This window comes from Podarcis tiliguerta, assembly GCF_965153285.1.
Source record: "Podarcis tiliguerta genome assembly, chromosome: 14".
Taxonomy (NCBI): Eukaryota; Metazoa; Chordata; class Lepidosauria; order Squamata; family Lacertidae; genus Podarcis; species Podarcis tiliguerta.
This window is the reverse complement of record NC_139547.1, coordinates 41,288,078-41,304,922: the sequence shown is the minus strand read 5'-3', so window position 1 is coordinate 41,304,922 and position 16,845 is coordinate 41,288,078. Positions and strand designations below refer to the sequence as shown.

At 43.4% G+C, this 16,845-nt stretch overlaps 1 protein-coding gene across 1 annotated transcript in view; it reads left to right on the top strand.

Annotated features, from left to right (window-relative positions):
• The first annotated feature begins 1,422 nt into the window (after positions 1-1,422).
• The window catches only part of DNAAF5 (dynein axonemal assembly factor 5), a 27,524-nt gene continuing 12,101 nt past the window's right edge, over positions 1,423-16,845 (top strand). Inside the window, exons 1-8 of the mRNA XM_083413477.1 lie at positions 1,423-2,095; positions 4,708-4,892; positions 5,455-5,579; positions 6,227-6,342; positions 9,981-10,213; positions 12,364-12,576; positions 13,529-13,672; positions 16,259-16,427. Coding sequence (XP_083269603.1) covers positions 1,537-2,095; positions 4,708-4,892; positions 5,455-5,579; positions 6,227-6,342; positions 9,981-10,213; positions 12,364-12,576; positions 13,529-13,672; positions 16,259-16,427 — 1,744 coding nt within the window. The 5' untranslated portion in view covers positions 1,423-1,536. The remainder of the gene's footprint in view (positions 2,096-4,707; positions 4,893-5,454; positions 5,580-6,226; positions 6,343-9,980; positions 10,214-12,363; positions 12,577-13,528; positions 13,673-16,258; positions 16,428-16,845) is intronic.

Below are 16,845 nucleotides of genomic sequence, written 5' to 3'. Positions count from 1 at the left end.
AACCTAGCAGTTCGAAAGCACTCTCAGGTGCAAGTAGATAAATAGGGACCGCTTACTAGCGGGAAGGTAAACGGCGTTTCCGTGTGCGGCTCTGGCTCGCCAGAGCAGCGATGTCACGCTGGCCACGTGACCCGGAAGTGTCTCCGGACAGCGCTGGCCCCCGGCCTCTTTGAGTGAGATGGGCGCACAACCCTAGAGTCTGTCAAGACTGGCCCGTACGGGCAGGGGTACCTTTACCTTTACCTTTAATGTTGTGGCAATTACCGCAACAGCATGGGAGTGGTGTTTCCAGCTATCTCACTCCTTGCCTTTATGAGGCCTTGCAAATTGCTGCAGGGGAGAGTCTGTTTTTAGGACCAAGGGGTATTTTTAGGACCAAGGGGAAACCGTCCAGCTCCCTTGTTATTTTTGCTATTTACAGGTGGAGTAATGTTGTTAATGTAATCTTGTTATATTTATAGAACTTAAATCGCGTGTGTATGTTTTGGTATGTTGTTACATTTGCTTTTGTTTCATTGTGAACTTGCTTTTGCACTGCTTTTCCCTGCTTTCTCTGTCATAAGCAGCTTTGAGTATAATTTTTTCAGCGTGTGTGGGAAAACGGCAAATAAAATCATGAATGAATGAGTGAAAAAGTAAAGGGAAAGTGCTTTCTTATGTCATTTGAATATAAAGCTATTCTCCTTTTATTTGCTAGTAGGATCTCTGCTTTGCTAGTAAGAATTCTGAGGGTCCACTTGCTGCTCACGTTAACCACACTCCCACTTGGGCACACAAAACGCTGTGCGAAGGCAACTTGCCTTGCTGTCCCAAGACCTTGCATGGAGCCTTGTATGCCTCCTTGCAGCAACTCCTACAGCCAAATGTATTGCTCTGCTTTCCTTTGGACCACATCAGTGAGACTGAGGGTCTTGTGGTCTGGCAGCCCAGGACCTCCAGACACACTACCAAGGCTTGCATCCCAAGGAGGTCACTTTGCTGCCGTTAACACAGAGGTTTGGCTTCACCCCAGCGGCACACTCCATTGTCTCTCAAGACAAGAAGAATTCAGTAACCATTGACATTGGGTGAACTCCCCTGGGCTCTTCTTGGATGGAACCAGAAATGAATTAGTGCTTGGCAGAAGTGCTTGGGGTGGGTTTGCCTTCACCCTCAAGAGGTGCACTGTCGCTTGAGACAGACAAATGCCAACAACGACAACATTATGAATTGCAGTGCATTTTATTTTTTGACTCGTCGCTTTTGTGTTGCTTTAGGGTTCTCTCGTAAGCTGCTTCGCGGCAACTTAGTAGCAGAAAAGCGTAAGAGTTCAGGCAGCGATCCTTGCTTATTGAGTTTAGTTAGCGCCGCTTTAGCAAGCCCGCGCACCCACCCTCCTCCTCTTGACGCCAAGCCACGTCCTCGCTTTCCGGCCCCTGCCGTAAAGCACGTCGCCGGGCGCCGTAAACAAACCCCGCCGGCGGCCGCGAAGCCGCGTCGGGGCCCTTAGCAACGGGCCTAGCCGCCGCCTTCCCTTAGCAACGGGCACGCGGCAGCATGGCCGATGAGCCTGGGGCCATCGGAGACCACCACCCTCGGGTGGCCGAGGTCAGCCAAGCGGTGTCCCGGCACCTCGACCGCCTGCAGGACGGGTCCCGGCAGTCCCGCTTGCAGGCGCTGGCCGGCCTCCGCGCGGCGGTCCTGGAGCGGCCGCTGCCGCCGCCGGTGCTCCAGGAGGTGTTCTCCAAGGAGATGCTCCGGCCGCTGGCGCGCTGCCTGGTGGCCGACCCGGCCGAGCGCTGCCGGGAGCTGGCGCTGGAGCTGACCCGCCACGGCGTGAGCCAGGGCAGCCGGCCGGAGCAGGCGCTGCCCTTCCTGGTGCCGGCGCTGGCGCAGCGCCTGGGCCTCCCGCCGGGCGAAGGCGAGCCGTGCGAGGAGCTGCGCCTGGGCCTCCTGCAGCTGCTCAGCCTCCTGCTGCAGGCGTGCCGGGGAGACGCCCTGGCGCCTTACCTGCCCGAGCTGGTGCGCGCCCTGCGCAGCGCCCTCCTCGACCCGTATCCGCAGGCCAAGCGAGAGGGCTGCGCGGGAGCCGCCGCCTGCGCCAAGGCCATGCCAGGTGCGCGCAGGGGGACCGCGATGCGTGTGGGGTTGGGGAAGGGGCTGCCTGGTGGACTGGAGAGTGGGGAGGGTGCAGAGAAGAAGCCTGGCTTGGGACGTGGGGAGAAGGAAAGGGGGTCAGGGCACTTTGAAGAGCAGTGGAGAAAATGTATTTTCCCCCCAGCTGGAGTTGGGTTGCTATAGGGTAAAGAAAAAAGGTAAAGGACCCCTGGACCATTAAGTCCAGTCAAAGGCGACTATGGGGTTGCGGTGCTCATCTCGCTTTTAGGCCAAGGGAGCTGGTGTTTGTCCACAGACAACTTTCCGGGTCATGTGCCCAGCATGACTAAACCGCTTCTGGTGCAGCGGGACACCATGATGGAAACCAAAGCGCACGGAAACGCTGTTTACCTTCCCGCCACAGCAGTACCTATTTACCTACTTGCACTGGCATGCTTTCTAACTGCTGGGTTGGCAGGAGCTGGGGCAGAGCAACGGGAGCGCAACTCGTCACATGGATTTGAACCACCGACCTTCTGATCGGCAAGCCCAAGGGGCTCCGTGGTTTAGGCCACAGCTCAAAATCATTCACAGAATCACAGATTTGTAGAGTTGGGAGGGGCCACGGCGGGGGGTTGTACATCCAACCCCTACCATGCAGAAATCTTTCACCCAACGTGGGACTCCAAACTCAAGACCCTGATATGAAATGTCTCGTGGTCTACTGACTGAGCTATCCTGTTTCATTTAAAATAAATCTCAAAGCGGTTCACCAAAAGGTAAAACCGTAAAATCAAGAAATAAAAAACTTCAGCCCTTCCTTAAAACATTCAAAAGTTAACCGGCTAAAATAGATTGGAATTACCTCAACTTTCTAGCTATCCAGGTACACTTAGCTGCAACAGGAATGTTTATAGCAGGTGCCGAAAAAGGGTGTAGTGAGGGCAAGTCGTGCTTGATCTCCATAGGCAAGATGTTCCCAAGTGCAGGCGCTGCCACACAAAGTGATTGAATTTGTGGTGCAGGTATTCTATGGCACCTGTGAAAGTGCCAGTCGTGCCGATCGAAGCAGTCAAGTGGGCGCATGCGGGGTAAGGCGATTTTGTAGGTAAACTGGTTGGAAGTCGATAGGGGCTCATATACTGATAGTAACGCCCAGCAGCAATTTGGCAACCAGTGCAGATTTCTTAGCGTAGGTGTTATATGCTGACAAGGCGTTACTCCTTACTCCTGCTGCAGCATTCTAGACTAATTGCAGCTTCCAGATCAAGCGTGAGGGAAGCCCTACACATCATTGTTCCTTCTCTTAGGACAAATGAAGTTGCATAAGAAGATGACTCTCCTGGATTAGGCCCAGGGGCCCATTTGATCAAGCATCCTCTTCTCACAGTGGCAATAGTACTCTGCTCACCAGTGTTCCCAGCGAATGGTGTTTATAATGCCACTGACAGTGGAGATGGAACAGGAGCTCTGTTTTTGGCCACATCCATGCCATATGTTTCAAGCACATGGCTTCTCACCCGAAAAGAATCCTGGGAACTCTGGTTTGTTCAGGGTGCTGGCAATTGTAGTTCTATTTCAGGGAAGCCATGTGCTTTAAATTAATATGGTGTGGATGTGATCCCCCTACCCACATTAGCACTTGGGGAAAGGGCCGCAGCTCCTTGGTAGAGCATCTGCTTTGCATGTAGAAGGTCCCAGGTTCAGCCCCTGGTATCTCCTGGTAGGGCTGGAAAAGAACCCAGTCTAGAACCCTGGAGCATTGCTGCCAGTGAGTGTAGGCCAGGGGTTCCCAACTATGGGGGACACATTAGGAAGCGAGAAACTCCTGTGGGCACCACAGTACACACCGACAACTAAAATCTGCTATCAAACCTAATTTTGTATATGTGCCCCGGGGTGGGGAGGACCCTGTGAGTGCTAGAGAAGGCCTCTGTGGGCATATGTTAGTGACCCCGGGTGTGGCAAATAATACTGAGCTAGAGGACTGCTTCTGTATATAAGGCGACTACATCTTACTAAAAGGCCACAGGAGAAGTGAAAACTTAACAGTCTGGGTTGCTTTTGTCTTTAAGAGCAGCAGACTGAAGAAACCAAGTCATAGGTGGTGTCAGAAGAGGATGGGCAGTCACCCCCAAGAGACATAATCTGCCCCCCCCCCCATGTCAAGACCAGTATGCTGGACCCTATCTGAAGGCAATTTGCACATATAAACTGGAAATTAAAATAATGCACTCATCTATGCTCACTTGAAGGTTAAAACATGATTTAAATCAATAACATTTATTCATAAGAAACATGTTTAAGACAAGAATGTTGATGTGAAATAGTTCTCTATCAAAAATGTATGATAAAGCTCACCTTGGCCCCACTTTGACCTTTCTGTGACTTCCCATTTCCACCGCCCCCTGCAGAAAATACAGAAAAAGGCAGCTGAAACGAAATCTTTCAGTAAGATTAAGATTGCTGTTCTACCATTCCACAGCACCATTACAGATTCATTGGAGGCTGTATATTGGTAGTGTCTAAGTCTTTGCTCAGCATTCTGTGTGCTATTATAAAACAGTGCACACATCTAACTACACTACTTCACCAGGAGTAACATAATTTTTCTTTATTTTCTTCTGCCAGATACCTTTCACATGCAGTCAGAAAGTTTGATCAATCCCTTAATGCAAGCAATTTCCCATCAACACTATAGAGTCCGTGTTGCTGTCATTCAGGCTACAGGAGCAGTGATTCAGTTTGGTAATGTGAAGTCTCTGGACGATGTGCTTTCACACCTAGCCCAGCGGTGTTTTGATGAGATCCCACAGGTAACTTGGTTCTGGCTAAATTGTAATCCAGGCAGTTCTTTCTTGAAGATACATGTGAGAGACCATATTTCATATTTAATTTTAGCACTGCAATCTTGAACAGTTTTTCTCTTTAGGTTAATTTATTGTCGGATTTCCAAGACTGTTTTTAGATTTTCCTGATTGAAATGAGGCTTTAAAAACTAAATTTATGGAACACCAGTTTGCGTGTTATGATGAAGGATAAAGTAAAAGCCTGCCTGGGTTATATTTCTTTTTATTTTATTTTTTTATTTATTAAATTTATATACCACCCTTCATCCAAAGATCACAGGGTGGTTTACAGTATAAAAGCACAAAAACACATAACATAATAACAAACAAACCCATCCCCCTCTATCTCAAAGAACTTGCAGGGATGTATGAAGAAAGCTGAACCTTTATTTTTAAAAGAAGTTTAACCAAAACCTCAGGCTGCATGAGTTAAGTTTTTTTTAAAAATATATCTATATTGTAATACAATGGTCAGTTTTTATATTTGATGGATGTGAATGTGTCATACGTTGCTTTTAAACATTTCTAGGTTAGAGAGGCTGTTACCAGTGTCACTGGAGAGTGGCTGCTGCACCTGCGGGATAGATATTCTTATTTTCACAAGTTAATTCCTCTGTTACTCAGTGGCCTTACTGACGAAATACATGAAAACAAGTAAGTAGAGCTCAGAATCCAGTTTATATAATTTATGCTCTATTTGGATGTTGCAGCTCATGTATTAAAGTAGAGAGTGGGACCATGCTGTCTAGCTCTACAACTGAAATGGTGTGTTCGTCCATCGCTAATGTATGTGCATTGAAATGAATGAAGGTGGAAGCTGTATGCACAAAGGCCTCCAGTCAGAAAGTAACATGTACTGCTGTACGCAAAAGAGATCCGCTGACTGAAGGCTCAGAATACTTGCTTTCCTTCTGTTTCTCAAGTATCAGCCAAATGAGGATCTCTCATTACTTAATGACTCTCAGCTGAATGCTTTTTTTTTTTTACCTCTGCACTGAAAAGTATGTCCTTTGAGTTGAAATGGGCAATATGAAAGGTCAGTCTATTCTGATGAATCTGTGATGGCTCATTCGCACATGCAGATTGTCCTTTGGGGCTACATTCAGTGACTGGCACATGTACCACATTCCAGGGACCTTAGATATGCAGCTGTGGAGATTGTCTCAGAGTGTGATTTTTTTAAAAAAAACAGCAACACTTTCAGATTTGCTGAAAAGGGATGTTGTTAAGTGACATTTGTTAAACTTCTTTGTGTATGTTATATATAATGTGTGTTTTTGATGCCTTCGTTTTACACTTAGGGAACTGGCTCTAACTTATTGGAAGAAAGTAGGCTCGCAATGGGAAAAAGAAAATGAGAACGATATTAAAGATAAACTTGACTTCTATGTTGTGCCACCTTATTATCCTCCAGGATGTGAGTATAATGAAAAAATGTTCAGGGTGCAAATTTCTTGTCCCGTTATTATCTCTACAAGCCTGTAATGAGCAGCTATTTGATATGGCAGGTACAAAGCATCTCTTAATGAGAAAGTAAAATGCAAACGTTTTGAAATATTTGGAAATTTAATGTGTTCTTTTAAAATTTGAAATATTATAAAAAACAAAATGTTTGTCTATTAGATAATCTCTTTGTAGTTAGGGGTCATGTGATGATACTTAGAGTACTTAATAGCTTTGGTAAGACTTCTGTAATAATTTGAGGCATAACAGCCAAGCGGGTGCTAGAGGATAAATTGTTATGCAGCAGAGATAGCTGGTGAGTAATAACAAGCATTAAGGGATCTGTGTGAGACAATGTTCTTTGCAAAACAAGTGTAGATCACAAGGTTGGGCAACCCCCCAACTGCCTAGCTGAGCTGAGATTTTTCATGCATCGTGCCTTCTAACATCTTGTAATTGCATCTCCTGTGGAAAGATTTATGGACCTTTTTAGACAACTGACCTGATAATTTTTCACTGTATCTTTTAAGATGTTCAAAATAGGTTTGTGGAATGGTTCTTGTCTTCCCTCCCTTTACTAAAGAATTGTACAAGACAAGCTCTTACCTGGCTGTGCACAACTTTAACAGTGGCCAGTCTTTTTGGCAAGCCTTTTGTGATGTAAGATGAGGCCAAAGTATGAGAGATTGCTGCTTTCATGCACAATGCAATACATGAGAGGTTTCTGTGCTCTGGTGCAATTTTAGTTTATTGAGCTGGGGACTAGCAAACCTGGGACACCAAGGCAGGAGTATAGGAATAGCCAGGGCTACAAGTCCTTCTACCTTTGCCCCAAATGACAGCAGCTTGTGCAACGTGTGGTGCCTGTGCTACAGGCTGACTGCTGATGATTTAACATGTTTAACAGACGTCTTCAATGGTAGTAGCAAATGCTTCCTCGTTTTACATTTGGGGCATTTTCAGAACTCCTGGATCTGGTGAAATTCACTAAAGTTTATTTTGGTGCTTTCTGTAAACAACCTGTTGGGGAAATATTTGGCACAGTTTATGGCACCTTTTCCCTTTTTTATTCAAGTCGTAAAGCACAATTGATTCAAAAATTCAAAAAAAAAAAAAAAATACATACAAGAACAAATCCCTTTACCAAGTTACATAAAGTACAGGCAACTCCCCATTTATGCAGGGGCTACAAGATAGGGGTTTATGTACATATCACAGTGTTAGTTAGATCAAGGCAAGACGTACAGTCTAATCATGCCAGCGCCAACACATTACTAACATTATAAACACATTACGTTCCAAGGCACAAAGTTTAATCTCCAGCTTCCATGTAACAGGTACATTTCAGTATCTGCTTCTCTCCCTAGCTAAATGGTTTCTGAAGAACTTCACCTCCAAAATGCAGACCACCCATTTCCTTCCTCCCCCTGCCCCTGAATTTTTCTCTCTAACCCCAGTTTTTCTAGCTGCAAGCTAATGAACCTGACACCTCTGCCTCAGTGTGCTTTGATCTCCCGTTGACAGAGATTGCAGGTCAGGGTGAAAAGCAAAGAAGGAACTGAAAGCCATCCTGACAATAGGGCGACTTTCCACTGAGAAGAAGAAGAAAGCATTGCCTTAGGATAGGGGTGCAGACAGGTTAGGAAAAGGTAGGGGGCAGCGGAGAAGCCTTTGACAGGAGTGAGATATGCGGATGAAATAGCTGCATTTGTGTATCAGAAATGAAGGGAACTGTTGAAAAGGACCAGTCAGAAATCGTTGGGGAGTGGGGTGGGGGGGAGATGCCTCTGGTCAAATGGGATGCCACTCTCTATCTTTGTCTTCTCAGGCAGGATTTCTGAATTTGACCTCTTTGTTTTTCTGCTGTCAATTTCCATAATCCAAATGCTCTCTTCCATGACAAAAAGAAGCCTTAGTTCAGAGTGCCTTTGAAGATCCTTCCCTTTAAGTAGGTGCTTCACAAACACTTCTGTGTTCTGCATCCTGTTTAAGTTTTACATCAGGTTTTTTTTTTATTATTTGTACAGCCACACAAGTAGAGGGCCTCATGCAAAACTGCAGTATGCTTGAGGGCTTTCTTTTGTGAGAGTCTGCTCCTTCAGTCAATTCCATTTTACCAACAACCCCCCTCCTATTAGCATTGTCTTCATTTATCTTTATTTCAGAACTGCATGCCCTGCCTCTATGTTTTCTTTTTTTAAAAAAATAAAATGTTCAAAGTGGTGCACAATACATCCTAATAAAAAACGAGAAGACGTTTTGAAATACAGTTTATTTTAAAACTCAAAGCTGCAAAACTGAAAAAAATAGAAGCAAGCATCAAGCGATAAAAATAAAAAATTAGGAAATACCCTGAAATAAATAAAATGGCCTATGTAAGAGTTCTCTGCAGATTAGATAACAAAGTGTTGTTTCTTAAAACCTTGGGCAGATTAAAAAGGACATGGTATCTAAAAATTTAAAAGGGAAGTGCTGGACGGATCATTCAGACAGGAGGGGAAACTGCATAAGCATTGGTGCCACCACCAAATAAGGCCCTGTCTCTGGTTGCCATCCACCTCTCCTCTGAAGGTGGGATACTCAACCTCTTAATGTTTGAACGGAGCGCTAGTTTACGTTATAAGAAATAAAGTATCCCATTGCCCTTTTCTTAGGGCCATGCTTGTGTCTTTTACACCTGGATTGTAAATGACACCTCATTAGTCTTGAATTGCCTATAGCTGCTGTTCACAGTTCATGCCAGACTGCCAAAAGAATGTTATGTCCACCCATCAAGAGTGTCCAGCCAAATCGCAGGCTGTTTCGACAGAGCTGACTTGTTAGCTCTGTCAGCAAAGGTAATTAAAACTATACATCCTACAAAACAGACGAATATCAGGAAAAGGTTTTAAAAATCATACTGGCAATGTTGGAAAAGAGCAACAACAGTAACATCCTGAGAAAGAATAAAGCCATATTCTGAGGTTTCTGAATCAAACACCAGAGCAGTTTTGGAGGATGGGGGAGGGGATAGGACATTGGAGAGATCCTTTTCAGGGTTTTGCAGTGGAAAAAGTCAGAAAAGTGAGCAATAAGGTGCATCTGGAGCATTTAAAAAAATCACATTAGGGATATTTGTAGACCTATTTACATATATAAGGGTGCTGGCTAAGGTTCATATTTTTCCACATGTATGCAGAAGGCTGCATGTAAGCTGGAGGTTCATGTGTACTTTTTTAGGTGCCCTTTCTGTGATACCTTTTATAATGACTGGTCCAAATAGGGCTGCTGTGGTCACGGCAGTCTCTGGTCATCTCATTTCTATGTACCACCACTTTCCAATACTACTCTGTCCAGACAAATAGTTGGGTGTGCAGGTAGAAGGTTTGGTAACAGCACCACCTATGTGAGCTGACCCTTTCTTTTAGTGAGATTACAGTATTTCATTTCCTTTTGATGCATTCGCAAACAAAATGTGCTTAGTGCTTTGGGTATAGCTTGCGTACTCTAGTTTCATTGTAGGCATACCTGTTGTGACTCAAGAACTTAAAAAGATACAGCTGTTTCACAGGCCTTTCCCTAACCCTGAATTTTCTCTCTCTCTTTTTTCTTTATTTTTTTCTTTCACTCTAGTGACTCGTCCAGATCTGGGATGTCGGGAGCTGGTGATCAGAAACATCTTCAAAATACTTCCTGGTCTCTGCCATGATATAACTGACTGGGTTGAGGGCACCAGAATAAAGGCATCGCAGCTTCTGGTTATATTACTGCAACATGTAGAGGACCACATCACACAGCACATGGAACTTCTCCTTAGAACTCTATACCGGGTGTGCTCAGATGAGGAAAGTAATGTGACTAGGAATGTAAGTCTGCAAATTTCAAATTCACCCCCTTTGTGAAACACAGCTTCCAGAAAGATTTCTGCTCCTCTGGACTGACAGAGACCTCGTTTAGCATGTTAACGGACTTGTCTTTGGTAAAACTAAAAAGTTGGCTTAACGTTACACGCTTCATAAATATTCTAAAAGTTTTCCTAATAGCTAAATAGCTGTGTGTGGTTTAAATGTTAGGTTCAAACAAATTCAAAGCTTTACTTGGAACATTTATTGGAACATTTGTTTCTTGGAACATTTGTAAATATTTTAAGAGATAACTCAGTAGCACAGATTTCCCTTGCATTGTTTAGATTATAAGAGGGGAGGACAGGACTGTTTATACTAATTTTAGCATTCCTGAAATGCTGCAGTGCATAAATATATTTGTTTCCTAGGAAAAGATGTTAATTATAATTTTTATTTTAGATTTGACTAATACTATATCCATTCAAATTTGATTTGATTGTGTCCATTCATTTAGTTATTGATTTGTTTTTATGATATGAATCATAAAAGTGAAAAAAATTCCGTGGAGAAATCCAGCTGGAAATTTTCTGGAAACAGTTTCTTTTTGTTTTTCCATTTTAGTAAATTCTCTGCAGAGACCTTTTCACCACACATAACTGTGCTCCATGGTTGTTAACCATAATAAACCTAGCACAACCAAGTCCTAGATGTTTTTCTTCCTGCATGCTATGCAATTTTTTTGAATGTGTGGGAGACAGTCCAGGAAGGCAATCCACTTGTGGATCATCCTTGCTAGATCAGGGCAGATAGGAAAACTTATACAGGCACTCTTAAACTAAATGTATATCTCTTCGATTATACAGATCAATGGTGAGATTGTTCAAAGTATCACCTGTGGTGCTGGCCAAGTGAAGCATTAACAGCCTCTTAAAAATCATAAGCAGGAGATTAAAGTGTAAATGCTTGGGGGGATAAATTCCATTTTAAAACTATGTGCAGTTCATGCCCTTTCTAGTTAATTTCACGTTATCTTTTTCTCCCTCTTTCTGCTGCATAATCCTCCCACTATATTAAAGTATGTGTGTTCCATGTGATACCTTTAATCGGTGTTCAGACATGGCAGGTTTAGGCTTCCTTCCTGCTGTTTTCCTTTGTCTTTGTGGAAGCAATAATTAATCCACTTTATTATTTGCAAAAGGTGCCATTTAAAACCCAACCTTAAGAAAGCTGGCATGCTTATTTAGCAGCACAGCATGTGAACAGTAAAAAAGACACTCCTATGGGTAAAAAGAATGCTTAAGGATCTTCTTTCCCATTTCATAATGTTAGTAAAACTTGTAAGCAAAACTATAAATGAAGAGAATATTGCATTTTTGTTCATTTCTGAAAAATTAATAAGCGAATTGGATTTGAATGGCTACTCATTTGTAGTGTTGCAAAGCTCGCGAGTGCAGGAACGGCATGGAGAAAAAGTCTATCAATAGCTGCTAGTCATGATGGCTATATTGAACCTCTGGGATTCAGAGGCAATATGTCTGTCAGTATCAGTTGCTGGGAGAAGCAACAGGAGAAGGCAACTCTTTTTGTGTCTTGCCCAAGGGCTTCCCCAAGGCATCACTTTGGCCTCTGTGGGGAGACAAGATTCCAGCTGGTTTGGATTCTGGTCTGATCTAGTAGGCTTCTTCTTTCGTTCTTAGGACTTGCTATTCTTCCTCGTTAAAAAGTAAAAAGTTGGGCTCAATTTGAGGCAACACTCCAAACCATGGTTAAGGAAGCTTACTATGGTTTGGCATGGTATCTGAATTGACAGATCATGGTTTGTTACTAGCCAGTAAACCAAAATGTGAAAGCATGGCTTAAAGTAGGTTTGTAAGCCATCAATATGCTATTTGGCATGATGCCTGTTTGAGAGGTTGGTGCTGAAAGAAGGCATCTGAGCACTCGTTCTGAGCTTCTTTGATACATGTCAAGAAAACTTTGTCATCCATAAAATTATGAGTGAAGGAGTGGAAAGGCCTACAAAGCAATTTCTGAAGCTTTTTTTTTTTTTTAAATGAGCAAAGGCAAGCAAGCTGGTGCCCTCGGTTTTTGCTTTTAAAATGGCCGTGTTGAATTTGTTTGGTCCTTTGCCTCTCATAATCTGGGCAACGTGTTTGTGTTCCCTTTCATAGTGTGTGAATGCAGCAGAGCTGATTGGCGCCTTTGTCAGCCCAGCGGTATCTCTGAAGTTAATCATGTCTGACCTCAAAAAAGTGCCTATGCCATCCTACCTCATGGTTCTAGCGGCAGTTATAAGGGGTTCGCCAAAGAAAGTCTTGCAGCCTCATTTGGTGTACCTTGTCAGCACACTGGACTGCCCTGAAATAAGACAGCGGTCTGAAGAGGTAAGGAGAATGCAAAATAAGCTGCAATTATAGATAGTATCCAGATCCTGTAAGTCTTTGTAAGTCTTGTCTCAGGTGTTCCTTAGGCTTGATGCATTACATTACATTACATACCGCCCAGCCATTTTTAGGGCAGCTTTGGTAACAGTAATCAGAATCATCAAGTTGGAAGGGACCCCTTGGGTCATCTAGTCCAACCCCAGTCCAATCTCAGCTAAAGCATCCATGACAGATGGCCATCCAACCTCTGCTTAAAAACCTCCAAGGAAGGAGAGTCCACAACATCCCGAGGGAGTTTGTTGCACTGTCAAAGAGCTCTTACTGTCTGAAAGTTATTCCTGATGTTTAGGTGGAACTTGTAACTTGAATCCATTGGTTCCCTGTTTCACGTGACAGCCCTTTAGATATCTGAAGACGGCTATCATATCTCCTCTCAGCCGCCTCTTTCCCAGGCTAAACATACCCAGCTCCTTCAACCGTTCTTCATAAGGCTTGAGACCCTTGATCATCTTGGTTGCCCTCCCTTGCACACGTTCAGCTTGTCAATATCTTTCTTAAATTTTGGCATCCAGAACTGCAGACAGTACTCCAGGTGTGGTCTCACCAAGGCAGAACAGAGCACGACTATTACTTCCCATAATTGGGAAACTATACTTCTGTTGATGCAGCTTAGAATAGCATTACCTTTTTTGCTGCTGCATCACACTCATGATTCATGTTAAGCTTGGGGTCCACTAAGACCCTTAGGTCCTTTTCACATAATGATTGTTTCCTGTTGTGTGTACATGGCCATTGGCCACAGTGATTAGCATAGTTGTAACTATGGGAGAAAACAGGCTTTCGTGACCACCATGAAACAGCATGGATATGGCCATGTGACTTACAGCGCAGCAACGCGAGAACGTCAACAACTGCCTTGTGGAAGCATTTCCTTTCTGTTTGTATTTGGTAGGTCTTTTACATGGAGCAGCTGCTTTGCTGTGTGGAAGCGCTCATTGATGTATGCCAAGACGACTGTAAAGAAGTAAGCCTTCAGCTGACGAAGGTTTTGGTAACGATAACGGCAATCCCAACTTCTGGACCCTTGCATGTGAAGGTAACCTTGACAGAACCACTGCTGTATGGTCCTGTGTTTTGATTTTGTTGGTTCCTTAAGTCAAATGCCATTGAACTTACTGGTTCTTTCCAGGTGTGGCATCTTCAGACTCTCGCAATTGAGCAGCAAAGACTGAAAATAAAGCAGTCTGGAAAATAGAAAAATAAAAAATACTGCCTGAAAATGTACTAAGCACGGGGTCAGCATGGTTAAGCCTGTTCACCATATTTGGCCTGCCAAAGCTGGCCCTTTATCCTCAGGACGTTGAACCGGTTGTCATCCAGGTGTTGTTGGATTCTACCTACCATCAGCACCTACCAGCATAGTGAATGGTCATGAATGACAAGAGTTACACACCAGCACCATTTTGAAGGGTCTACAGGCTTCCCTGCTTTAGCCATGAAGCTTTGTAGTGTCCCCAAGTGATGATACAACAGAAAAAGCAGTGCTACCTTACACCAAATTCTATCGGTGGTACAATTTGGTTTTGTCCAACTGATGGCAGCTCTCCAAGATCCTCAGCAGGGCCTTTCCCAAACTGGCTACCTAAAATCCTTGTATTGGAGGTTTCAGGGATTGAATTGGGGAATGTTCTGCATGCGAATCGTGTGCTCTATCACCAAGCTGTGTCCGTTCCTATAAGCCGCCGGACAAAAAGCTGAAAACCAAGACCTTTTTAATTACCCTCACTAATTACGCAGTGTACCATGTTTCACGGCAGGATTTCAGAGTACTATCTGAGCTTCATTATAAAACCTTTATTTGGAACTTCCCCGAAGGGAAAAGATTATCCATAAAGAAGTGGTCTCAAAGGGTGGATTTGTTTTAATCTCTTGGAGCTAGCATTGTGGAAAAAAGACCCAAGCGTGTGGTTTTTTTTTGCAAATGCTGCAGAAGGGGTGATCTTAGCTAAAAAATAAGAAGGGGGGGGGAGCAACCACAAACCTGCAAGTCAGAGCAAACGCAAAATATACTTTGTACAGGGAATACATTGGGTATTCTTCAGCCTCAGGTTATGCATTCTCTCAAAACCGTAAAGAAATCAGCTGCTAATGATACTAGTCTTTTTTGTGCCAATTGCGATAACTCAGAATATGTTTTTTAAAAAAGTTTTCTTTCTGTACTTAGTCAAAGGATACAGCAATGTCTTTACGGTAGCTGCCCTTTTCACCTCCACACCCATCCTAAGTTTAAAAATGTTTCAGTCATTATTTAAAATCGGAGGCAACAGCCAAAGATGCCTTTGATAAAGGCTGGCCTTTTTTTCCTCCTGATGGCTATCTCCGAACCATAAATCACTTTCTTCCCAAGTCGGATGCCAAATAAATCAGGCGGCCATCTTTTCATAGTAGCTCTTTGGTGGCCCAAGCAAGCTTTGTTGCCAGACTTGCTTCTTCATTTACCTCTTCACTTACTTCTTCATAATGACTGTTTTACTTCCTGTACTGTTGCTCTAGGCATGATAATCTCAGCTGGTATTTATGGCCCTTGTCACTGACAAGCAACTTCCAAAAAAGTCATAATTTTGAAAGTTAGTTTCAAAACTGTAAATGTAATGCACCTTAATTCTGCATTAATTTATACACAAAAGCTAGAAAGAATACTTAGAGGTATGGAGTCACGATGCTTGTACAAAGTCACAGGAATCTCGTTTTTCAGTGTGGAGGGCCTGTTTGGTTTATTTTCAAAGAATGAATTCCTGAACAACATGATTTTGAAGAAAAATGGGTTGTCTAGACAAGTTTGAAGAAAATGTTCAGTGCTGATAGCATCCAAATAGATGTCTTTTGAGAAAATTGAGCCTTTTCCTGGTGAACAGTACATTCATTGAACCTTAAGAACCTCACCTTTCTGCTTCACATCTTTTTTCTTTTTTTTTGAGAAAATCCTGAAAATGGATGATGCATACTTTATTATCCAAGCAGTGCTCCCCAGATATAGTTGCTTTTACAGCCTGAAGCCAAGGCTCCCCGAGACAGGCAGATGTGCTCCGTTTGCTTAATGTTCCCAGTGCAGGACTAGTGCAGGGAAGAGAGGTCCTGGTTGTTGCAGGGGAATCGACTATCTAAAGAAGCTGGAAGAAAGAAGTCAAAGTGGCAGTAGAATGGAGGACAGGAATCTTAAGAAGTGATCAAAGCTGGAGCAGCAATCTAAGAAGAATTGATCGAGTGATTAAGCAGGCAGTTGCATTTGGGATTTTCTTTTGTTGTTACTGTTATATTTCTTACCTGCCCTTCGTCAGCTGGTCCCAAGGCAGGTTACAGCAATTTAGGCACACCAGAGTCAAGATGAGATATCAGAGCATATAAATGGGCTGCAGAAGGTTAGATTAAAAAAAACAAAACAGTTGTGTCTTGAAGGCAGACAAACTGATCACTAGTAAAGGTGGCTGTTTAAAGGACCATTTCATGTGTGGCATGATCTGAAAAACAGCTAAATACTATTTTTAGTCAGCTAGTTAAAAATAAATAAATCATGTTTTCAAGGCGTTATTGTTTTTAACAGCTCACACAGTGAGTTGGTTAAAATCAACACTTTCTGAACTGTTTTTGTCTCTCTCTCTCTCTCCACCCCCCGCCTCCCCAGTTAGAAGAGGCAATGGATGCATTGGCTCAGGTGCAGCACTTGGAGGGTGCTGTTGGCCTTTATCAACAACATATATCTGAGCTTATGGAATGGGTATCCTTAACTCACGATCGTTGGACCTGCTTCTCTCCAGAATTACTACAGTTTGATGTGATTGCCACTTATTCAGGTAATGTGGACTTAGCAGAGTTGGTATGAATGTGAACGATCATGGGAGAACACAATAATTCCAAAAGGAATGAAGCCTCTAAAGTGATAGGAATAACATAGGCTTAAGGCATATACAGATTCCCCCACCTTTTAATCATGATTAAGCGATCACTAGCAGCTGTGAGCTTCCTTCTCCCTTCGATTGTGCACATTTCCCTCTCTCTTTTCTTTTGAAATTTTCCCATGGGGCAGTATTGCATCAGGACCAATATTCATGCTAACCTTGGTTTGCTTCAAACTGGTGTTTGCAACCTCAGCTTGAAGTAGGTTCAAATATTCTGGCACATTGGAGTTTATGTATGTTTCCCAGGCCTTTTCTTTCCAAAATCCAAAAGAAAATGTGTTTTGCTCTTTTTGGCTTTCTTCCATTTCAAGAG